This window comes from Sparus aurata, chromosome 4, assembly GCF_900880675.1.
Source record: "Sparus aurata chromosome 4, fSpaAur1.1, whole genome shotgun sequence".
NCBI lineage: Eukaryota > Metazoa > Chordata > Actinopteri > Spariformes > Sparidae > Sparus > Sparus aurata.
The window spans coordinates 33517482-33542700 of NC_044190.1; the positions used below are offsets into that span (position 1 = coordinate 33517482).

At 43.9% G+C, this 25219-nt stretch overlaps 1 protein-coding gene across 3 annotated transcripts in view; it reads left to right on the top strand.

Annotated features, from left to right (window-relative positions):
* The window catches only part of insyn1 (inhibitory synaptic factor 1), a 54462-nt gene extending 42283 nt beyond the window's left edge, over positions 1-12179 (top strand). For all 3 annotated transcript variants that reach the window (XM_030414787.1, XM_030414786.1, XM_030414785.1), the window contains one exon: positions 10816-12179. In XM_030414787.1, the coding sequence (XP_030270647.1) occupies positions 10816-11634 (819 nt within the window). In that variant the 3' untranslated portion in view covers positions 11635-12179. The remainder of the gene's footprint in view (positions 1-10815) is intronic.
* The last annotated feature ends 13040 nt before the right edge of the window (positions 12180-25219 follow it).

Sequence of the window (25219 nt, forward strand, 5' to 3'; positions counted from 1 at the left end):
ATGGATAGAGGCGACGAAGGAGAACGCTCGATAAGTGATCGGCGCCCGCTGCCAGAACCGACGCGTGCATCTGCGGCCTCCCCTGAAAGACAGAGTTCCCATCTTGCTCCCTCACTGATTGTACAACCCCATAACCTCTCCAGCATAATAGTATAAACCTTCCAAATTGGCCAGACAGCAGGTGGATGAGTCTGCCCAGTCTAATGACCTAAACTTGGCTAAGGAAGTGCTTGATTTCCCAGACCGCAAGGACTGCAGAAGCTCGCATCTTCTAAAGCCCCGGAGGGATAAATGAGGACCATTACGGAGCGAAGTTTGTAATGATGCTTTTGATTAGTGAGTTGTCAGGAGGTATTGGCCCTATGCTCATCACGGCGTTGTTTAGCACTTTAAGGCCTCCATAAAGATGAGTGTATTTTTTTTTTTTTTTTTTTTAGAGAAAAGATGAAAAAGCAGGGGGCATGTGCCTAATGAAGTCTCAGGCTTATAGCCCCTCTCATGACAGAATAATTACACCAAATGCTTCCAGCTAACACTTCAAAGGACACTTCATCCCCGTGCCAACACCACGCAAACACATCTCACCAATCAAGATGGCCTGACCTAAATCAGGTCCCCGTGGCTCGTCTGTAATGTCCCCCGCCCACTGAGCCGCCGGACCTCTGCGGAGTCAGCGGCGTTCACATTCCCATGTAATTGAGGAGGACAATAAGCGTGCAGGAATTAGTCTCTTTCTGATGCTGCTGCAGAAACACGTTGACAAGCCAGTCGCTTAGTATGTGAAAGGATGCCTCATGTGAAGAATCATGCAAAAACCTTTAATGCGAGTCCCCACTCGCACACCGTCAGTTAAAGATAGCCCTGTCTTTGACATGCATATGATTGGAAGGGAAGATAGAAGTACAATAAGAGCGTTTACTTAAACAATAATTTACTACATTTCCTAGGATTTGTGTCCGCTTGAGAGGCGGGATTTCGAAGAAGAGCTGTGAAAAAACGCGTTTTTATAGAGAGTCAATTAAAAAAAACACCTTTAATTTTATATTTTAATGTGGTTATACATGTGGGAGCATCTTATAATAACCATCCTTTTAAAAGTGGTACATTTATCTATGGCAAATATTATAAATAATAATGAAATGTTTTTAAACCATTTATGAAGGCGGCTGTTTATTTGAAAGTTGCCTCCAGTGTTCATAATGCTTCATAAATGGTTAATAAATATTGCACAGTTCATCTATAAACATTCGTTGGATGGGTTATTTATAATTCTTTGTTAATGTTCAATAAATGGTTTAAGTATTTCATTGTTTCCCATCTAGAGATGTTCCGATACCATATTTTCCTTACCGATACCAATTTCAGTACCTGGGCTTTGGGTATTGGCCTATATCGAGGGTACCAGTGCATTTCATTAAAAAGAAGAAGTAAGAATATTTTCTTTTTTTCTTTTAACAGCTCTATATACTACTCACCCTGTATGGATGTGATATGATTGCCATTGTTTCGTGCAGAGAATGTAAATGTACTCACGGAACCCAGTGTGCAGAATCAGCCAAGACACGGGGCACGCGTTGGAGGTCCACATGTCAGCGGTAAAGCCGACTGCCCGTACGTCTTTCAGCCTCCATGAAATGTGTTCCCTCACTGTCTCATAAAGTTTCGGAAGAGCAGCCTCGTCGTGCTCTTTCACGTGATGCGTCTTTTAAAATGCTTTATAAGGTTGCTGCTGTTGAAATTGGCGACACTCGTGCCAACTCAGGCTAACTGTGAAGTGGCAGGGTTCCGTTTCTAAATGACTTTAAATCTGATTGGTGCACAGAGTCACGTACTCGCCAATATCGATACCTGCATTTTCGGCAGTATCGGCGGCATTTCAGAAGAACTGGTATCAGAATCAAAACGACTCTGTGGGGTGGTGTGGGGTGGGGTGGGCATGAACTCAGTATTTCTAAAAATCTGGCTACGGCCCTGGCTGTTGTAGTTTAACTAATGGAGGCTTCGGTGAGGTTGACATCATTGAGGTGTTACAGCGAGTTTCAGGGAAATTTCATGGCAGAAATGTAGCAAATCCTTAATTGACTCCTGGGACATGATTAGTGACTACCCTCTCCTACAGTACGTTCTTCTTAACACTCACAATTTTAGCAAATTGTCTCTAAACATCCAGCTTCCCTCTCTAAACCCGACCTTGTTAAGATTACGAGCAGGCGTGTGCACTGGTCTGTGCGCGTCAGTGAGAGCGCCAGCCTCCCGCTTCACAAACTCTGCCCTGAGCTTTCATGTAATGTTGCTTTCAGGCCCGCAGTGCTGTGCAGCTACTCCGACACTCGGCGTGTCGTTCAAATACAGCTGGGTGATTTGAAGTACCTAACAAGAAATTCAAAATACTCCATAGTGAATGAGATGTCTGGGGGAGATTGCACACGTTTTTACGAGCCACTGGACAATTTTTCAAGTGAATCCGGTAAATATGTTCTTTCTGAGTAAGTCGGGGATGATAAATTAGCTTCTGGGGGATAAGATAAACCATATCACCGCATTGTGAGTGGCTTGGATGTTCCCCCTCTTCGCGTCTTGAGGAGAATTAAATTGAGGGTAAATAAGCACGGGGTACAGAGTAAGGAGGAACTGCAAAACTGCAGGAGCCAACCGCATTAAAACAATATTTGCGAATGTTTTACTTACGAAGCCAGCATGCCAGGCTATTGTGATAATTGCTGAGACTTCCTAACTGGCACAAACCGCTTCCAGCGCTGGAAGTGCTGCACAGGGGCAGGCTGGAAATCTATTGTGACATGTTGAGAAAAGAAATAACACTTAGATGTGTTTGAACGGCTCCACTGAACACATTTGAGGGTTTTTTTTTTTTTTACCCCCACGAGAAAAAAAAGCTAAGCCATGCCTCGACGCTGGGTGCTGCATAATTAACAAACAGGCACTGCAAAACTTCTCCTCGGTCTGCTCTGAAAATGACTCCTGGAAGAACGGGTGGCGCAGGAACAGATGGAGAGAGGCCACTTGAACACAGCGTAATGAAGCAATCCGCGGAAAATTCACTCATACAGCGTGCATTTCAAATGAACCCGGTGAGGGTGTTATGTCTCATTTATTCCGGTACCTCACACCTGATGTATTTTTTACATATGTACAGGCTCCATTGCTGCATTTCAGGGCCGTTTTTTTTTTTTTTTTTTTTCTTAATCCACTGGTAAATACTACAATATTGAAGGTGGCACAGAATTGGCAAACTTAATATTCGGATCATCAGAAAAAAAACACCTTACAGATGCACTTCTACATCATTTACGTGCGCCAGGCTTGCAAAAGGGAGGCGATCTCCATCTGTTCGCGAGCCAGCTAACAAAAAAAATAAAAAAATAAAACTTCTCGCACGGAAAAGCCATCAATGCACATCAAAAACAAGCTCGTCCCCGGTAAACATCTGCTTAAAGATCAACAGAGTGATTACAACATGTGGTAAATACTCCCTCCTCCTCATCAGGGCCAATTTTACACCCAAATTTTCACATTTGCTAATTCTGACCTCAGCCTTTGTTTTTTTTTGGGGTGGTTTTTTTTCCCGACGACGCATTAAGCATTAGTGCGGAATAAGTTATTCCTCTGCTAATGTTCCAGTACATTTTGAATTAGCATTAACAGAGGACAGGCACTCACTTGGGGGTTGGGGGGGGGGGAAACCCACTCAGGATAAATAAATCATGATACCAGGTGGAGCTGAATATTAGAGAGAAGGACTCTTGTAATGATAGTGGACAGTGCGGAATCTATTTCCCCAATCACCACTCCGCCAGTGAAGAGGCTCTTCAGGGAGTTTTTTTTTTTTTCTTCTTCTTTTTTACATTACTGACCATCACTCTGTGTTAGATTACCCTTGCCTGTCTTTTCCATCACTGTACCTTTCTGTCACAGACAAGGCTCCGAGTGCCCTCTTTCACTCTGACCCTCAATTACCCAGCACAATCATCTCAGACAGGTGTTGAGGTACAGTAATAAACCCTCGCCTGATGCTGCCGAGGCTGCCTCTCTTTTAAAGCACCTCTGAGAGCTCTGAAATGACTGAACTCGCTGTTGATCAGGTGCCGTGACCACAGTTGACTGCCGGCTGAGCAGCGCGCGCCGCAAAAGAACGTTTTTTTTGTTGTTGTTTTTTTACAACACCGCTCATCGCTGTGTGTAAACTGTATAAACCACGTCCGATGTGCTGAGTGTTTGCCGCTTCCTAAAAAAAAAAAAAAAAAAAACTGTGTGCGTGTTTACTGCCATAATTTGTGCGCTAATCATGTACGCACAGAATCATAGATATTGTTATATTCATCATTATGGTTCTCCGCGAGACACCGCTAACCGTAAAGGAAGTAAGTTAAGTTGTCAGCGGAGGCATTGAGGGAAAATTAAAGACCACAGATAAACTGAAATCCCCGGCACTTATATCCGCCCTGATACTATACATTACCGCTTAACTGTGTTGCAAATGGAGTCTTTTCACTCACAAGGATATGCCATCGCTGCATCATAAACTTTGCAGAATGGTGGAGCAATAAAGTCCACGGGGGGATACACCGCCCTAACTCCAGAGGTTTATCACAGCTCCAAGCTGCATGCCGGGAATTCTTAAAAAGGAAACAAAACAAAAGGACGAGTCAAACATACCTGCTGTGTTCTCCGTTGCGACCGAGCCTGCAGTGAGTCAATTCAGTCGCCAGCTGTTGACATGACTGATTAATGATGATGAAGGATCTCAGTCATCCAGGTCGCGGTAAATCAAGGTGTCGTGTCGTAGGCAACTGGACGTGTTTCAGCTTCTTGAAGACGTTTCAACTCTCTCAACCGAGAATTGTCTTCAGTTACTGATTAATCGGATTGAGTCATTTCTTGTAGGGCAAATTTCATAAATGTCAATCATTTTGGGTCTTTAAAGCTACAGTAAACGTGAGATCTTTTGGTTGTGTACAAGACACATGAGGACGTCAGCTTGAGCTTCGGGGAACGCAGATCGACATTTTTTTTCACCATTTCTTGACATTTTACAGACCAACCGATCGATCGATTGAGAAAAATAATCAACAGATGAATCGTCAGTGAACATAATCAATAGATGCAGTCCTACTGGTGATGCTAAGGACTGATAAACTGATGTATCAGCATGAAGAACTTAACTGATACAGAGGTGGGCACAAATACTTCAAAGTGTCTTGTTATAAATTATAAATACTTTGTCAAATTAGTAAAATACAAAGTGACGCCTTTAAGTTCCGCTATTGAGTAGCATTTAAGCATCGCATGCTCGTATCAGTCTTGGAAGCCACCATAACTGTTCAGATGATACCAGTCAGTTTCAACATGTAGCTGTGTGTGTGTGTGTGTGTGTGTGTGTCGCCCTCCCACACACACTCATTCTGGCTGATTAGACTCGTGTGAACAGGACCATTAAACGTCGGTACAATAAACACGAGCTGGTTATTGCGTAGAGAGTGAGCACGAGACTAATTCTGTTGACTCACACGGTGTTTGCTTAATTTTCTACTTATAAAAAAAAAAAAGGGACGGGTTATTTCATAGCCGCACTATAAGGACCGGTAATCTCTGAAAAGACGTCTCCCTCTTCTGATGCGCAGATACGATGCAGTGCCCCGGTGAAATCTTTCATTGTAAAGCCACATAATTACTTTTTTGCCTCTCCATCTTCGACTCTTGTAGATTCTCATAATGCGTTTTTCTATTTTAAACACACTGCGCTGCATTGTTAATGATTGGTTCCTGATGTGTTCATTCATCCTTTGTGCTGAAGCAATCTGCTCCGTGGACTCCTTCATCACACATTCTCTGACTGGAAGAAAAAGAAAGGGGAAAAAAAAAAAAAAAAAAAAGGGCAAGAGACTGGTGTTTCATTGTTGCTGCATAGAGCATGTGCTGCATTGTGACCTAGAAAGATTCAGCAGAACCCCTTCGAGCCTGAGACACTTATCAAGCTAAATTAGCCTACATACCGCAGGCAGGGGTCAGGCTAACCAGCGGTGGAGGCTGGCGCAACAATCAGCTAGCAGAAAACTTTATTTGCCGTCAGCTTTCCTTTAAACACACAGTAGCGTTTCTGTTTAAACAGTTTCAGACGCTAAATAAAACTGATTTCCAAATGACTTCCCGCTCGTCGCAGTAACTGCCAACCCCGCCGATGGCGCGCATCGGTGTCGTGGCGAGCCTGTGAAATGCGTCTGACGCCTAATTTCTTAACTCATTGATTAAATTAAGTCCCCCTCGCTCGAGCTGTGTAATCAGGTAAACAAAGCTATTCAGCCTCCTCTAGGGCGCCGAGGAAAAACCGCCTTACATTAACAACTCCGCGGGTGGAAAAAAAAAAAAAAAAAGTCGGCAAATCACACGGCAAACACGTTGAGTAATTCAGGGATTAGAGGATTCATGCGGCCCAATTCCCTCCGGGCAGCCTGCCAATAGAGAAGCACGGACCAGGTACTCGTGAGATGTACGGCGCCACAGCCAGCGGATCCGCAGTGAAAGCTCGCTGACGGATGAGCCGGCCGCCACGCACGCAGACGTACGCAGCCAGGTGGCGCGACTTTGATGGCATGAAATGTCTCTGAGAGGAAGGATTTCAGGATTCAGCGAGGAGAATAGCAGCATCTGGTCTCCGCCTCGCTCTCTCTCTTTCTCTTAAATGTGTGCCTGGTGATCAGCGCTCTGATTTTTGATTCGAGGATTTAGTGAGAGAAAGTCATGTTGCATTCAAATCGTCGTCGTGAGGTTTTTCTTTTTTCTTTTTCTTTTTTTTTTTTTACACAATTTGACAGTCAAGCTCAAAGACGTCACTGTAGAGATGGGATTTATGGCTCTTTGAGGGGAGCCGGATCTTGGCGAGCCATTCCTTTCAAAGAGCCGTTAAAAAAACTGGCTCATCTGACTGATTTTAAAATTTATTAAGTTTTAAGAAGCCAGCCTGGTGGTAACTCATTTTATTTTGGAAATAATCACTGGGAGCAGTGGCGGTTCTAGACCAGTTTTGATAGGGGGGCCAGGTCGGGGCTGGATTTTGTTAGGGGGCACATACAACCCGGGGAAAAAAGATAAATCCCTCATTCAGACAAAACAGTGTTTACAATTTCAGCAATTTTGACTGGGTAGTAAACTGCTGAGACAATTTATTTCCGCCTTTCCCTTCAAAACAAAATCATTGCAAGAAATCTGTCATTGTATTATTGATGCAGACTCCCTGTCAGGGGGGGCCTCAGGGGAGTCCGGACTCAGAGTTACGGGGGCACTGGCCCCTGTTGGCCCCCCCCCCTAGAACCGCCCCTGACTGGGAGGTACGATGGGGTGAGATTTTGAACAAAACTGTCCTCCTCCTAATTAAGACCACTGCAGCTGCTCTGCTCTCCGAGGCAGGGGCAGTCACGTATTTCTGTTTGTTTTTGTTTTTGCAGCCTGCACAACTAAGGTGGCGTCATGCTACATTTGCATATCTAATAAGCACCGTGCAGCTGGGCTGCGCTCCTTCCCATGTAACTTCTCTGTCCCACTCAGGGGAGGAGCAAAGGAGGAGCACACAGTGATATAAAAAAAAAAAAAGAACAGTTCCCAGCTGCGACTCGGATCCCATTGTTCATGTTAACGAGCCGTTCAATAGGATCGGTTCGTTCGTGAACGTCACAACACTACGTCACTGCCGTGTTTGCCTCGGCGATCACCTGAGCTTGCTGCACGTTATCGGGGTTGCTTTTTTCGTTCTCGGTCATAATTTATTCTTTTTAAAAGCTGGACACAGGCTGAGGAACGATTGTAATTCCCTGTGCAGAGATAAGACTTTGTGTTGTTTCGCACAACTGAGCTCATTTGTAGTCACGACGAGCAGAGCAAATAATTACAGAGGCCGAAAAAAAAGAGAGGGGATCGTGTTCCACGAATCGGAGGGCGAAACTACGCTTTCTCTGCTGCTCAGGTGCAATTATGTTCCAAACTCATGTGTGCATGTTTAAAAAAACTTTCTGGGTATCAAACCACTGGGTTTAATTGCTGAATGGTTTGGGGAAGTGCATCATTTACAAACCACGCGAACGCTGAGTGTTTCCATTTCACAATAGGCTGTTGTTGAGAGCCGAACATGCTGATTGAAGGTGCTAAAATGTCAAGTGCACAGGGGCCGGGGATTTTTTAGGTGTTGTCGGCAAACCGGTGTGATTTCAGCTGAAGTGCTTTTGTATTCAGCAAACACTCAACGCCGTGGCTGCGAGATGACAGAAGCGCGGGGGGTTAATTTCGGGGTAACAGTGAATTAAATGCTTTTTTTTTTTTTTTTTTTTTTTAAACACAACATGTTTGAAAGCAGCGTGAGGTGAGATTTTTTTTAGTTTTATTTTTGTTTGACAAGCCTCTGGGATTCATATACATTAGTGTGTTAGCATCCGAAGCGCTGGGGTTAAGCGCCTGTGTCATGAAGCTGTGCGGCTGCGTAAGGTTCGTCTGAATTATCCAGGTAGCTGCGACACGACATCAAGGCGAAAGGAATCGGCCGCTGTGCTGAGGATGTACCGCTTTCACCACTCATGTTCTTCAGAGGAGGCCTCTTCAGTTCTTCTCTCTCTCTTTCTCTCTCTCTCTCTCGCTCTCTCTCCTTGAGCTGAAGAAAGCCCGTTTGATGAGTCGCGGCATGCCTTCGATGCTACAACCTCGTTCCAGTGGATATTTTAATTCCGTGTTGATGTAGCTTGAAGCTAAATTTACAGCACCTGTCCACAGGAGGCCTTGCCGGGAATACAAACCATCGAACAAAACAATGAGCCAAGAATTAAGGATTTATGGATGAAAAGCGGTGTAATGGCGAGCTGTAAAGGCGAACACAGATCTGTAAGCAGCCGTGGATGAATCTTAACTTTTTGTTTAACCTGCAACGTGGGAGGGTAACGCATCACAAAAGTAGCATCCTGCAAGATTTATATCAAAGTGAGTTTCACAATTAGTACCGTCCGTGGAGCTTTTTCTCAAACTCGATGTAACGTTTTGTGATTGGAGTGAGTCTAATTATTTTATATTTTCCATTTAGTCTTTGTATATGTTTTAAAAAGGAGGATCAGTAAGCATTTTGCGCACTTCTAATGCCTCTAAAAGTACAAAACATGATTAATAATGAACCCCCTGTGTACGTTAAAGGGGCCCTGTGGAGATTTTTCTTGCAAACAGACAAAAAGTTGTTTACATTCGTCCAAACACACCGAGGTATAACCAGTGAGCCGAGTGCATTTCCTTCCTGATAAAAGACTTGCAGAACCATTTTCTTTTTTTAAACTGTCTTGAATGCGTCGTCGTTCAAATCTAGCTTGTAGTCGTCTTCTCCCCTGCCCGTCTGCAGGCACAGTGCATCATATCTTGTCTGATACCACCACCTGTTGATCAGTGGAATAGTGTTACACCACTGGCAGCCATAAGCCCATGCACGTGCACAGGATAAACAAAACAGGGACCCATTTATTAAAAAAAATAAAAAATAAAAAACCTGCTCCATCACACTACCACTCCACAGGTCATTCTCTTTTAGACTGTGGAGTGGTGGTTTGTTGTGCTGCGTATGATTTGGTCTGTATGTAAAAAGCAGGCGTGCTGTTTTTTAATGCGACCGTCATGATATCCATTTTTTTTTTACTACAGGAATACTATGGCCAAACAAACTCACAATGACACATATCGTTGTGATATCTGTAGGAAAGAATAATACATAAATAATGCTAACAGCTGATTTTTCTTTAATTTTGTTCACAGTGTGTCTCCTTTGCAAATTAATTACATTCAAGTGTATTGAAGTGGACAGAGACTTAAACTTTACACTTAAACCAGATCAGGCCTGTCAACTGGAATGATTCAGAATATAATATTATGATATGTGTGTTAAAAACATAAAATAAACTCATTCTTATCATCATTAATGGTAAATCGGTCTTGATATCAGTATTCATATTTACTTATATAGATATATAGTCTTTGCCTACTTCAAAATGTTTTTACATTGTCAGACATTCGTGTGAATTGTACCTGGATAACAATAAAAGTGTTTTTTTTGATTATCAGCAGCAGCTTTTCAAATATGGACACCACTGCACGCTTAATGCTAAGCTATGCTAACACATTCACGTTCCTTTAAGCTAAATGCTAGCACCGTCACGTTCCTTTAAGCTAAATGCTAACACGCCACGTTCCTTTAAGCTAAATGCTAACACCATCACATTCCTTTAAGCTAAATGCTAACACCATCACATTCCTTTAAGCTAAATGCTAACACCATCCTGTTAATATATTCACAAAGATAATGTTTACCATGTTCATCGTCTTAGCTCAATGTGTTAGAATCTTAATATGTGCCTATTTTCACTAGACGCAGAATTATAAAGAGTAAGAAACCAGAGTACTTCAATTCAAATTTAGATGATAACACCACAAAAAAAAAAGGAAATGTGTGATCAAGTTATTACAATTCATCCTCGGTGGACAGTAAATCTCGTGGCAATCCATCCAATATTTGTCCAGACATTTCTGGAGTCAGAGAAGTCACTTGCAGTCATCCTCTGGGGAACATGAATGTCGTTTCAAAATGTCATGGCAATCTATCCTGTAGTTCAGATACTTAGGTCTGAATTAAAGTGCTGTACCATCCACAGCACCGCGCCGCCAATGTGGTTAAAAATAAACTATTCTAAAAATATATAAATATATTCTCCTCTTGGCCTAAAATGTGCTTCTCTACAGTATATCATCAGTTCTCTCTCTCTTACTCTCCCTCTTCTGTTGCAGGTGGTGGGTCAGATCGATAAACTAACGTCCGACTTTGACTTTGACCTGGACCCAGATGACTGGACGGTGGCCACAGCCAGCAGCACGTCCAGCAGCGAGCGGGGTCTCGGAGAGGCCTTCAGGCTGGACTTCCTCAATGCGGATGTGCTTTCTGACAGCTGGGAGTTCTGCAGCTACCTGGAGGCAGCTGGCGCCGCCGCCCGCAGGCCTGGCGAGCAACCGGGAGACCTGCGAGCGGAGATGGGCCGCGGGACCATCCCCACCCAGACGCAGACCCCCACCCCGCCCCCCACCACTGCCTCCGTCTACTCCCAGATGAACGGCGGGCTGCCCATCCCCAACGGGCCCCGCATCATCACCCCGGATTCATCGAGCGAGGAGGCCAGCAGCTCCACGCACAGCCACAAGACTTCCCGTACCTCTGGCACAAGAGAAAGGGTTCGCTTCAGTGACAAAATTCTGTACCACGCGTTGTGCTGCGACGATGACGAGGAGGAGGAGCAGGAGGAGTTGCAGGACGACAAGAGCGGCTGCGCTACGCCGGACAGCGATAGCGAACCCAGCCTCCTGACGAGCTCGATCGCCCCCAAGCGGTCATCCTCCGAGCACTCCCTCCTCCATAACTGTCTGGACCCTTCCTACGTCTCCTCGCCGATGAAGGGGACGACGGGAGCTCACACACTACCCAGGAAAGGTCTCCTGAACCCCGGCTGCCGCAAAAAACTGTTAAGAAATAGCAGCACACAAACTGTCTCTGACAAGAGCACCCAAACTGTACTGCCCTATATTCCAACCAAACAGAAAACAAAGGACCACTGAGGAAAAGCTCTACGTTTATCATAAAATCTCATGAAGAGGACTGTGCATTATTTAATATTAAATACATAGCTCATAGATTAATACACAAATAAATTAATTACTAAATAAATAAATGATATATGGGAAATCACTCGACTACCTAAAGTTATTCTGAGGCTCAGGGAAAACTCGATGGAATGAAGCAAAGCGGATGGTTATGATGAAAGTTACTGGTGGACCAAAACAAAAAAGAAAAAAAAAAAAAAAGGTTAGTGCCTGTTCTGATGTTAAAAAAAAAAAAAAAAGATACACCGGATGGATTCCCTGTGTGTAATCGTTTCAAAACAACATGACAAGAGATTACAAAAAGCAATCATTTTTACTAGGAACATTTGAAGTGTTCGGAAGGTGGAAGTGTGGGGTACGAAGAGGTCATTTTCCCCTCCTCGTGCTATAGAATGAGTCAGGGAAAAAAAAAGAAAAAGAAAAATGCTTGTTCCTATAATGTGGATACAAAACGCTGCACATTCTGTACTCTGAATCTGTATAAACATTGTCTTTTTTCATGTTCCAGTTATTTCAAATGTCAGGGGGGTTGTTGCTTTCGGCAGGGTAATGTATCTGGATGCACATGTCAAGCCTCCTCCTCTCTTTGATGTCAGCGCAACAACTTTGAGCATGGAGCCAGAAAACAACATCATTTACCTGCCCGTGATTTATAGAAATCATTTCAATGTTACCTCTTTCTCCGTCTGCCGCGGACGCTGAAGCACAAGGAGAGAAGGGGGGGGAAACGTATTTATAAATACATATACATATATAAAGTAATATGACACTGTGCAGTCCATAAAAGTGACATTTCCATTTTTTTTCCCCCTCTGCGTTCATGCCTGGCTCTGACATCATTAAGGACCCGGGAGCAGACTTAAATAGCGGTCCACAAAAAAGAAAAAAGTGCTAAAGGTTTTGTCTCTCTATTCAGTTGCCCAGTGGGGAATTGAACCCGGCAGAGCAGCGTTTTTATTCACAGGGCTAACGCCAATAGCCGTTCCTGATCGATATGTTAGAGGGAGGTTGCAGCGAGAGGTCTCTCTGCTGAGCCTGCATGCCACTCTCCTGGGATCCGGGGAACAAAAACTCACAGTCAGACCTATTTACTTACACTGAGCGGAACAGAAATTAGAACTATGGCCCCGAAGAACTGACATTTCAAAAATATGTGCGTCCAGGAGCGCGGGGCTGGTGGTGGAAAGAGAGAGCGTCCCTGTTTCAAAGATTTTTTTTTTTTCTTTCTTTTTCAGAGCAATAATCTACCCCGGGGAACGGCTTTGTGAGCGCGCTCCCCCGGTCCTCTCACTCTTACTTTACTAATGTTGTGTTGTTCAGTTTGAGTAAAGAAAAGTTAAATGTCACAGTCTTTGAGAGGAAAGTCACGGATGACTTCCTGTGAAGCTGAACTTTGTGCCTCGGATCAGCTGATGCGGACGTTTCCACAGCGATACATGAAATGCTTCCATGTGAGATAGTCAGTATACGCAGTACATGTGTTAGCAAGCCAGCGTGTCATGTCGCGTCTAAATCACAGGCATTTTGTGGCTGAAACTACTTTTTGTATGATTAGTGGAGCCAACAAGTCAATTTATCATTAAAATTATTTTCTGAATTCACGCACATCAGACAGTAAGTCTGCAGACGCATCCTCAAATCATCAACAACTGGTGAAAGGAATACGTCGGAATCAGACCAGAGGACCAGATTTGGGGAAAAAAAAAGTGCAGAGGTGCTTGACTTTCATCTTCCAAACATCTGATTTGTAGTTTGTAGTTTCCATACTTTTTTAATTAAACATTACACATCCAGATCCACATCCACACATCCGCCTGTTCAATCTTAGACGTATGATGTTAGCTCGATTCCCCTCTGCTCAACCGAGAACAGACATAACTAAAAAATGGGCTAATTAGCCGACTAACAAAACAATCAAATCACCAGAATTAGGTTGTTGAAGGTCCGCGTTCGGCCCACGGGCTGCCAGTTGAATAGGTCCGATTTAGACTAATTGAGTGTAAATACAGATGTAATGCAACTGTAAACCAGATCATTTATATCTTGCTGTAATGCACAAAGTGGTTCAGATGTTAGGATTTCTGCAACCTGACGGGGGCAGCAATAGTTGCAATTGGGGCTCGAAATAAGATTGGTTACTTTTCAATTAAATACGTCCCAGTTCTGTTGAGAATTACTCAAGTCATGTTCCAGCGCCAGTACTGATTCTGTATCTCAGCGACGCTCTGGGTGGGGCCCAGTCTTCTACAACTGACCGATGCAGCTCTGCGCATTATTTGGTGCACAGGAGAGCATGCCGGCCTACCTCTCTGTTTTTGTCTGTGTGTTCATGGATAACAGTTATTGCATAGTGCACTGCTTTGGGAGAATTACAGCTGTGCTGTTTAGGCGGCATCAAGCCTCGAGAGTCATGATTCTCGAGAAGCAGCGTGAGCACTTCTACACCAGGCAGATTGGTGGGAGCCGCACTAACATCAATTAGCCTGAAGCTGATGTGCTACACACGCATATACCGGAAAGAATTTCCTGCCCCGGTTTTGTAACGGTTTTCCTTTTGTCTTGCTCTGGCTCAGTTAATCCCAAGTACCTGTGAAGAAAGAGGCACTGAGGAGAGATCAATGGCTCACTCCCTAAAGCATTGGCTGCCATTTCCCTGCTAGATTGGGGACCAACAGGTCATCACAGCCATTAGCATAAACAAACAAAGCTATGCCGCCACACAGGCGAGGCATCAATTACAGGAAAACAAACTAAGCCCTTATTGTGATGCCTATACACCCCCCAGACATTAGAATATGAGGGGGATTGTTGTTGTTTTTTTCGCCCCCTTTTGCAGTCTAAAGATTTTTTAAGTCATATCTGTGATAAAATCACCTCTTCAGATATAGAGCTGTTTGGCACTGGCGCGGAATACATTATCATTGGGGACAGATTTAAGATATTTGGACAAAACATTAGCAACGTCTCTTTTGCCAACAGGCTCATTATTCATCTCTAATAGGGCAGAGCTTTGTCCTCGGTTCTCTGTAGGACAAGGATGGGAGGCATCCAAAGGTTATAAAACCTGAGCACACCCGGGCGCCAAATCATCTGCCTACCAGGAAGATCACTCTGTGACGCCGCTGCATACAGAACAGATGCCGTGCGTTCGCGTACGTGCGCGCATGTGCGTGCCTCCGGTCGCCGCGTCCGCTGCCTTTGGGCCCCCCCGACACTGTGTGAGGAGACGGCGAGTGATGTTTTTTCTGCCTCGCGGTTGATTTCATATTTCACTGTCACAGCAATTAACGGAGATCAATACAAATAGAAGCAGCACATCCCACCGGAAGTCATTTGGCCAGACTTGTCCCCAAGATGAGATTAAACAAAAATCTTTTTTCAGAGAGGCTGCAAAGTAAGCCGTGCCATCTGTGCTTTGACATCAGCGGTGGGCATGTATTAGCTCACATCCCTGATCAATCCGCTAATCACTGCCAGCGGGACGCTCTCTGATGAGTGACTGACGAATGGTGTCGAGCAAAAGCCACATCAGAAAAAGGTGATTATGACACCGAAACACAGAGAGGCACGCCCACGACTCCCTCCATACCCACCCTTCGTATATAATTACCACCCTTCCCTCTCACGGCCCCTTGCCCCCATCAGTGAGCGGAGGAAAACAAATGACGGATCTCTGTTTTCTCTGCTGATTGGTAATGGTCCATGAAGCAGAGAGCTCAATGCAGCTTCACTGATTACTATGGATTAGCTAACGGCCGGGGCTACCTAAGGTTGATTTGTTTCATCTTACTGCCATTTATATCCTGCCGCTGCTAGGGCAAACTATGTCTACTCCCGTCCCCCTCCTCCTTCTCCTCCTACCTGCGACCTCCGCTCACTGCACGCCCCTTCCCATTCATGATATTGCTGGCGGGACTTCTGCCGGGCAGACCGGGAGACGGGACGATAATTCTACGTCTCAGTTTGGGTCGAAAATGTCAATAAGCAAAGCTGTATGGCGCCCAGATCCCAGCTTGAACTGTTCCAAATCAAAGTCAGGCTAAGAGCTCGCCGCTCCTGATGAGATAAGGTCAGCAGCAGCAGCAGCCGAACAATGTGTTGAACTTCAGGTGGGCTGGACGGTTGGCACAGAGTAACACGGCCTGCTGCGTACCCCTTGTAGAGAACACCAATGAGTATGTGCACAAAGACATCGGACACAACCGGCCACAGAATCTGTGCGGTCTCGGGTCCGGCTGCCGGCACCTGAGGGATGGCCGGACAAGGCCACCTCAACCATCAGTCGGCATTTGATTGAGCCAGAGGGATGATTAATGAAGAGCCACGCAACGGCCGCAGATAAGATTAGACCTTCGCAGGTGATGAAGGACGGAGGCCTGTGGTTGCGCGTTGGGGGGGGGGGAGCTGGTTGGTTCCTGGGACAAAACACCGCCTTCAGATGACTTGGCACGCAGTAATTAAAGCTAATGAGAACCCTGTCACTTTCACATACAGCGTGGCATTGTGATTGAATAGTGTGTCAAGCAAAACAAAGAAAGGTAACAGGAGGAGATAATTATTCCATGATAGGTCAGAGAGAAGGCGACCATACGGCCTTGATCAAATAGAGCCAGCAAATCATTTTTTTGGTGTTTGTACTGGACCTTGGTCGGGGAAACCTTAATTAGTGCAGTTCAAATAACAGACATGGAAAAACTACAGAAACGTGGTATTTGACCACATTCCTGTGCCTGTCCACGATTTGGTGCACTGACTTTAAATGTGGTCAAATAAGCGAAATGTCGTGGCTAACACCGACTGACCCATGGACAACTGCCATCCTTAAAGTTCAAGCTAACCAGAAACGTGTCGGTACACTCACCATTCAAGAGTCAATGGGAAGCATATAAAGCCTAAAACTGCTACATCCAGTGGAAAGGACATAAAGCAGCCGATAGGTAATTTTATGATGCAGTCCACTTGAGAAAAAAATTGATCAGCACACCCGGGCTAAAGAGAGAGAGAGTTACCATTTCCATCACATTACCTGACTGATAATTGGAATATCTCCCAATGTGAACTCAGAAATGTGGCGTGACCGAGCAAGGCAGAGGAGTGCGTAATCATCGCCTAAGCAATTTATGAGAGCGAGTGAAAGAGGGAGACAGAGAAAGAAATGATTGCGGCGGAAACGCTGCGAGTCCTCAAATTGAACCACCACAGAAATGTAACCTTGTTGCATACCACATTAAACTGCACACAAATGATGTGTGTAATGACATGCTCAGCTGAGCGAGGAATACATCAAGAGACAATTGAATCGGTCCAGAAAAATACACAATTACGCGCAAAAACAGCGCTGACACAGACTGAGGCATGTTCCGCCGTGATCAGAAAATACATATTACCGAGATACCGGCGAGTTGCGCAGAGGAAGGAATCAATCGGAGGAAGTGGCTGTTAAATGAATTTGAAAGGTGGACTGTGGAATATAAATGCAGCTAAGTGCAGCTCTGAGCGCACGTCTTAACTCCGACAATACGTGGTAAAAGTCAAAGAAAAAAGCCAGCAGCAGTCTTATCCAGACAAGCGCCGGTTTGGCAGCTTGTCAGCATTTCCATGGCATTTTGCAGGTAAAGGCCAAGAAGGCAGGGAATTGCTGACAGTTTAGTAAGACCAACAAATAAGAGTTAAATGATGATAAGACAGGTGCAATGTACAAGGCGAGTCCCCAAGTGGCCCTTATTTCACCTTACAAGGGGCTTTCCCCATTGCTCATATTTAATACTTTCTCTACAGTTCTACACCCTCCACACACTCTCTCTCTCTCTCTCTCTCCCCCTCTTTTTCCTCTATGTCTTTCACCCACATACACACAATCACCTCGATTTTCTCTTTCCTATTGTCTCCTCCGGCTGTAATGAGCTCTCCTGTCTAGCCCAGGAAGCTGTGACTGAGGTCTTCATCAAGCGCACAGCGATTCACAAGGTGCCAAGGACAGGTAAGAGTCACCCCTCTGTGAAACAGTGGAGAGAGGGCTGATCCGAAGCACCGGACGACTGATCATGCCACGGGAAAACAGGCAATAATTACTAATGGTACGTATTTTGCTCAAAGTGGTAGAGCTCCTTTCCGCGGTTCAATAGTTTCCTTCCACACTCGGACTGTAAAAGGGGTCAGCGGGTAGAGAGCGGCCGCCCGAATGCTGTGTTAAGCTGCCGCGCATTTCCAATACATTATAGAAGTGATCACTCTCAAATGGCTGCAATTAGTCAAATGTCAGGCGCGGTTTGCGCTCTCACGGTGGCTTGCTGACAAAGTAGCTCAGAGGTGCGTCGAAAGATTAATAGCTGTGGGATTTCATTAAGTCAGGTGCTCGAAAGAAACAGGGGGAATAAACACAAATTAATTCAAACTTTGGCGCCTTCCTTGTACGTTTAGTCCATAATTAGTCACAGAGGACAAAAATAAACAGGCTCAGGTATTGATCCGGCTCACATATATGTCACACTGTGCGGTCCCCGCTGACAAAAGGTCCTTGCAAGTTGTATTTATTGAACAAAAGATCGTTTTCACAAGATCATAAAAAGGACTATCACATCTGAAAAAAAATATCCAATTTGTTCCAAGCTGTAAAACTTTTACAATGTACATGAAAAAGCTATCATGACGGACAAGAAATTGAAATTAACTACAAAGAACATGTGGTGTTTTGTTTTGTTTTTTTTTTTGCAAAATGTGCTTGCTTTTCCAACTCCACAGTCACACAGGGGTCAAAAGTGATATCAAATTTTTTGGTTGAGTGCTGTTTCCTCTCTGAAAGTACAATTATTTGGACCGCATGCTGTGAGGGGAGGTTTTTTTGGATTGGGTGCAACGATTTGGACCCACACCTGGCGCGCATAATGGAACTTTCACAAAAAAAAAACACAGACACATGTCCAGCAGATCAGAACAGAGCCCCCGACTCCAAAACTGAAGTGCTTTTAATTAATATGCACGAAAAGACATCAATTTACTGTTATGATAGTGTCTATAAAGAACACATGTAATTTCATGGGAACTAATTCAAAGATTAGAAGTCCTGTTTTCACCTCAGTAATCAACAATGAAACGTCTGAGGGAAGGAGCACAGTTCTTTAGAGGCCAGTGAATGTGTGATCGCCTGAAGTGTGTAGATATCAAATATTGATAATAACCTCCAACATATATGCTCTTAGTCTAAATTATAGTTGTCCTACACAGAACTCTGGGTCATTAAAATCTGCTATAAGTTACTCTCACAAACTATGGCAGATTAAAGAGTCTGTTGTCGCTACAGATAGAAAACCAACTCTAGCAGAGGTATTAAGCAGGGGTTAGTGTGGGATAAAGTGTGGTTGGTTGGATGCCAACCAGCGTCACAAACAAACATCTCTGCTTTTCCTTTAAAATTGATCCCGAGGCAGCAAAAGGCCTGTAATGTAGCCCAGATAAAAAGCAATCAGGCCGCAGTTCTAAGTTATGGCATCCTGGCCTTGTCCAAGTGGTCAATCAATGTTCTCTTTTGCTTGTGTCCTCAGTGCATCAGCATGGGCAATAAAGCCTGGAAAGCACAGCCGTTAAATGGTTGTGTGGGCCCTTTGCTAGCCTGGTGTCTGGCAATCTGGCAGGGGTTTCTGGCACCCTCGGTGTCGGACCGGGACTTTAAGAGCATGTAAAGTGTAAATCTCCCAGCTGACAGGATGGTCTCTGCCGTCTCCAGACCGGATTTTCCATCTTGCACAGGGCTATAAGGAGCCAGCTGTAGCTTCATGCTATCATCAGGACCAAAGTACACTTTATGGAAATCTTTTGGATGGATAACAATGACAAATCAATCATTGAGGCTATATAATTTGCATGAGGAATATCTTCCATCAAGACAAATAAACACTGTTGAATTTATTGTGCAGTTTACAATTACTTGTAGCAGCCAACCAGCAAACTCTGTGAAGGGTGGTAAGATTTTTCTTCACCTGACCCTTCCAGATTGGTATTTTCGGTGACTCACGATGCAGTTAAGTAGGAGGAGATGTGCTGTAGGAGCTGTGTGTAATTGGCAAACCCACTGCACTTTCAGTGTTGAGGATGTGTGGCACTTGGCACTGACTGTTTTTCACCTGCATGGGTCAACAGCAAACTGTGTAAAGGTGCGACTGTGGTTTAGAAAATGAAAACTACAGTTCAATAAAAACTGCACTAAGCACATAATATGCAGGGTCCCACCTGCAAAGACTGCAGGTTTCAGGAGCACACAACCATGAGCACATTGTATGTTTTCAATCAGTACAGTCACATAAAACTGTACAGGCGTAGTTTTGATCCTATTATGAGGCGAGAGTATGCAGCTATACCTTCCTCTGCTATTGTAGAGGTGTGCATGGTGCCAAACGAGGAAAAGAGGTGCCCTACTTTTATTGATGTTCTAATACCGATAACAGTCTCAGATATGCCTTCAAAACTGCCTAAATTGCTGGAATCAGTGAGTAAAAGAGTCATCTACCGATTCGATGCTACATAGTTTCTGTATTATAAACTGGACACTGCTCTTTTCCAGTTGGATCCTGCACACCTGTACAAGACTTAAAGGATAAGTTCAGTGAAAAAAGTGAAAATACAGTCATCATCCACTAACCCTCTTCCACAAGAAACTTCTTGGGATTTACAGCAAAACGTCTTGCAGCATTCTCCTTAAATTCTGAATTAGCAGGGGCCTTATTTTATTTTATTTTCAGTAATGCACTGGTAATGGATCAGTACGCTGTATTGGCCAAACGCAAAGTTCAGGTATTGGAATGAGTTGGAAGGAGAAAATGGTACTGGTACATCTCTAGGTAACACTTTTAGGATGGCAACTATAAAGTTCCAACTGATGTTTATAAGCATTCAAAAGGTCAAATTTGTAGATTATGGCAAGAAATGAATGTTCTGACAACTGACAACTTGCTCTTTGCTAGCAGTCCTTGGCTATAGCTATCTACCTAACTCTTAATTCCTGAACCGGAACTGAAACAGCATCCAGGGCAGTTTGACAGCAGGGGGAAGTTTGACAACAGGGGGAACGGTACAGAGGTGATTTACAGCAGCTCCGACCAAGACTATGACTTTGGGGGCGACAGCTGCCATATTAGGATTATTGTGCAAAGTTTAACCACGGCAGACGTAAAATCAAATCTGTAATCATTTTGCAGAATTTTCTGCACTGCAAATGGTGCGTTTGACTACACTTCACACTCTGCTCGAGTCTTGGGGTCCTTCCTTTCTAAATTAACATGCAGACCACGTTTTACAACCTAAGGTATGACAGCACAGCTTGGGAATGGCACAAAGCCCACCGGTCAACACTGCCGTTTCGGTGCTTTAACAGAGAGCTGCATGTCTATAAGCAGTACAAATGATAACACTGAGAAACAGGTAGAAGTACTTTATCACTGGATGTTTGAGATGCAGGAATTAAGCTCCTTTCGTTCCTTTCTCCTCTTCGCAGCAAGCAAAACATCACACACTGACAGGTGCAGGAGGCCAAGACCAGCTTCCTAAAAGGAAGTAGCTCTTTTTACGAACTTGGTTGAATCCCATTTAAGGTCGCCGATAGCAATGGTGCTGCGCATGTTGGCTTACCGGCATGACTTTCTAGGCGACTTTTAATAAGAGTCAAGCCATAATTAATGTTATTAGTCACACCTGTGCTTTTCCTGCATTGACAAGTCCAAATGTCTGCCGTGAAAAAGGCCAATTAGTCACATTGGGCTACAGGCCATTTTCATGTACAAAAATGTCACCGATGACAAGTCAGTAGGTAAACCGTGAGTGTAAAATTAAAACCACACTGCATCCACATCCACCATCAGTCATATCATGGGTGGATTTATATGGTGCTTCTTGTCTGCACAAACTATATTTTAAACACGGACCATGTGGCACTGGGCACCGAACATGATTTAAAGCATTACAGCGCCCTATAATTAGTACATTTACACGACATTACATAAACTTACACGATAAGTGACTTATTGTGGTGATATTGTTGCACCATATCATGTTAGCCACAGTCACAGGCTTATTTGTCTTACAATTAAAAATACAATGCCTCAGGCACTGTCAAATAATGAGTGTGGTCGCTGCTTAGGTTTTACTCAATTTTAATGAGGGGCAGGCACATTACTCACAGTATTATACCACACATAACTGGTTTTTGTTTTGATCCCCTTTCTCACACACACACACATACCCACGGCTTGCTTCAGTGTTGCCATGGCTGCCTAATGCACATCTCAGACAACTGGATGATGTGTCCCTTTGGTCAGCTTTTATTTTGGACAGATATTGGTTGGATCTGCAATATTTTCTATGTCATTTGTGATGGTTAAAGAAGAGTCCTCGGGTTTTGGACCGTTGGACATTAAAGACATCCCTCTGGTCTCTGGGAAATTGTGATGAGCATTTTTCCTAATTTTATGATATCTTATGGACTTATTAATTCACTGTGAAAATGATCCACTAATTAAATCGAGAATTAGAATAATGGTAAGTTGCAGCTCTAGTCCTGTTTGAGTTGATTGATCGAAGTAATAAAAGAATAACTTTTAGCACAAGTGACTTAATATAAAAGCTTGAAAGGAATACCGAGTTCTAGTTATGTGGAACAGTGGAAAGTACTGTTTGCACAAGATTTAAGTTGGCAGAGTCATGTGTGACTGTGCAGTGCCATCAGCCACAGAACATAAATGCCTCCTTGAGCAACCCAAAAGGGGAAGGTCATCATACAGATGGCGCCTGACACGTAAAACAATCATACTTATTGACAATATGGACATTTACTCTACACGTCACAGATACGACAATTTGACAAACAACCACAGAGTGCTTCAAATTAATGAAGCAGAGAAAAGAGCCAGGGGCAAAATGACTGGAAGCGAACCTGAAATAAACCCATGTCATGTCACCATGACACACGGGTTGAGAGTCAAACAGTGAGTCTGGCTACAGCATTAACCATCGCTCTATTCTATGCAAGGTCATGCTTCTATCCTCGATAGCTATATATTCTGGTTCCTCTGGGGAAAAAAATAAAGCAGTAGCAACATTTAGCTACTTACCAAATATGTTAATTAACAACAGTTCCTCTTTATATTGATACAAAACAGGTACACTTCATTACTGACTTGCTTTCTTGCTGTCTGCTGATGTGTGATTAAGGCTCCCATTCTTAGTTTTTCATAATTCACACAACATCAGAGATGATGGAGCATCGAGCTCCTTGTTTGTGAACTTGTTTTACCTGTTTTGCTGTTTGTATGCAGCAATGTGTCATTGACTGATGGAACTGTTTACCGGAGTGATGAAGTTGGACAGCATTGCTATTGTCGACCAGATAGGTGTACCCCGGCAAAAAAAAATGAACATTTCACTGCAGCAGAATACAGATTAGTCTGTCCCCGACTGAAAACATATGTGCTATCTTTTGCGTTTCACTGCTCTTTACCATACAGATGGATATTATTAATGATAGCTTTATCAAATACCTTTATGGATGTCACCTTTAAAAAGGTCGTGCTTCTCGAGGGAACAGTTGTGCAGTCATAAAAACAATGTCTTCTAAACCTCCATTATTCCCTCTGCCTTCCATTTTATAGAGGTGGCTGCTCATGTACTTATTCATTCATTCATTCATCCACCCAAGAAGAAGTAGTAAGTTGAGAAAAGGAGATCCCTTTTCTCAGACCATTAGCAACCATTTCCCTGAGGTATAAACCCCATCACACAGTGTTTTTAGAGACTGTGAGAAAGAGACTTGGCAGGGTAGAAGAATACATTTCTGCTTAATTAATCCCATTCCTTACTTTAGGTATTAAAAGGCAATGGTCTGTTTAACAACTTTCGGCGACACTAAACGGGTAATTAGTCACAGCCTAATCATTTTTCATACATTTTATGGGTATGTCCAGGGCGGGGTGTGCTCCCCAGAGGGTCGTCCCACTAGCCACCTCACTTATTCCACGCCCTTTTCACAGCTCGCTGCCTGCACACAGGATTTAGCCATTCCCTTTCTTCATCAGATATCCACGCCTTAGTAGTCTTTACCTCCAGCTCCTACCACCTGCCTCTGATAGCACTGGAGGGAATCTAGCATTATCTCAAATTTGGGCAGCTAGAGGTGGCGTGGTGTGTTCTAGTAACCATTTTCTCCAATATGAATAGAAAAAAAAACACAAAAAACAGAATGACAGTGGGAGCCCGGGCACAATCAACTATGGCACACTGACTGGAAGCTCGTGCCAGCTGTTGCAGGCGGCCAATCCCAAAGCTGAATGCGCCGTTTGTGACATTTATTCAAATGGTTGGGAAATTAGAATCATTTAAATGGCGAGAGCCGCCCACTGCCCAGGTGTAAATATGATTTCAATAATGCTTTCTGTTCTCTAAATAAGCACAGCTGCTCAGACGCGCTCGCCAGGATTTCCAATTCAAAAACATGGTGCAGGACATGTCATTTTTTTATTCTTCTGAGAGAATATGGACTAAAATAGCCGAGCCCACCAGTGAAAGCTTTTATCTTGCCCGGGTGATAAGCTTTAACCGCCCACAGAAGCAAAGGCTAAAAGATAAAATCAATTAAACAGAAGTGCACTTCTTCACAGCCAACTCCAACATCCGTTCGAGAATTAAAATCAGCTAAGTACTTTATATTCATGACAAACATCTGTTACGTGCTCCGACTGGACCAACAAAGATGAGATGCTGGTGGAAAGCTGTGTGTGTTTGGCTGCACCAAAGAGAGATATTGTGAGCTTAACAATACCTCGTGATGGGACTTACAACACAATTATACTGATACCAATGCCTTTATCAGTTCTGCTTATCAGTGCGATTCCTCCCTAAATTATCTAAATGGGCAATTGGGCAGGATATTTCAATTCCTTAAAGAAGCTCTATGTAAGAGTTTTAGCTGAAAACATTTCAAAATGCACTTCCATTGTCAACACAATGTGAATCAATAGCAGTTTTTACATTATGATTTCTATGGGTTTCAACTGAAGTTACAATGCTAACCAGCTAGCCCTGGACAATACCAGTCCTCCAGTTTGAGCCGCTAGCTGCATGGCTTACTAGGCTAACTAGCTAAAGGCTGCTACAGCTTGGAGCATATCTTTGATAGGCCACGGCTGTGGCTCCGTGAGTAGAGCAGGTCGTCTAGTGATCGGAAGGTCACCAGTTTGAATCCCGGCTCCCCCTAGTTGCATGTCGAAGTGTCCTTGAGCAAGATACTGAACCCCAAATTGCTCCTGATGAGCAGTTGGCGCCTTGCATGGCAGCCTCTGTCATCAGTTTATGAATGTATGTGTGAATGGGTGAATGTGGCATGTATTGTACAGCGCTTTGAGCTGTCGTTAGACTATAAAAATGCAGACCATTTACCATTTGATATTAAAAACTAGCACATTGTCATCTACTTTAGTGAAATGAGGCCACGCTCTCTGCAGATTTTTCCTTACTCAACAAAGCTCCCTCTTAATTACCTCTTACTTCTACAGGCATG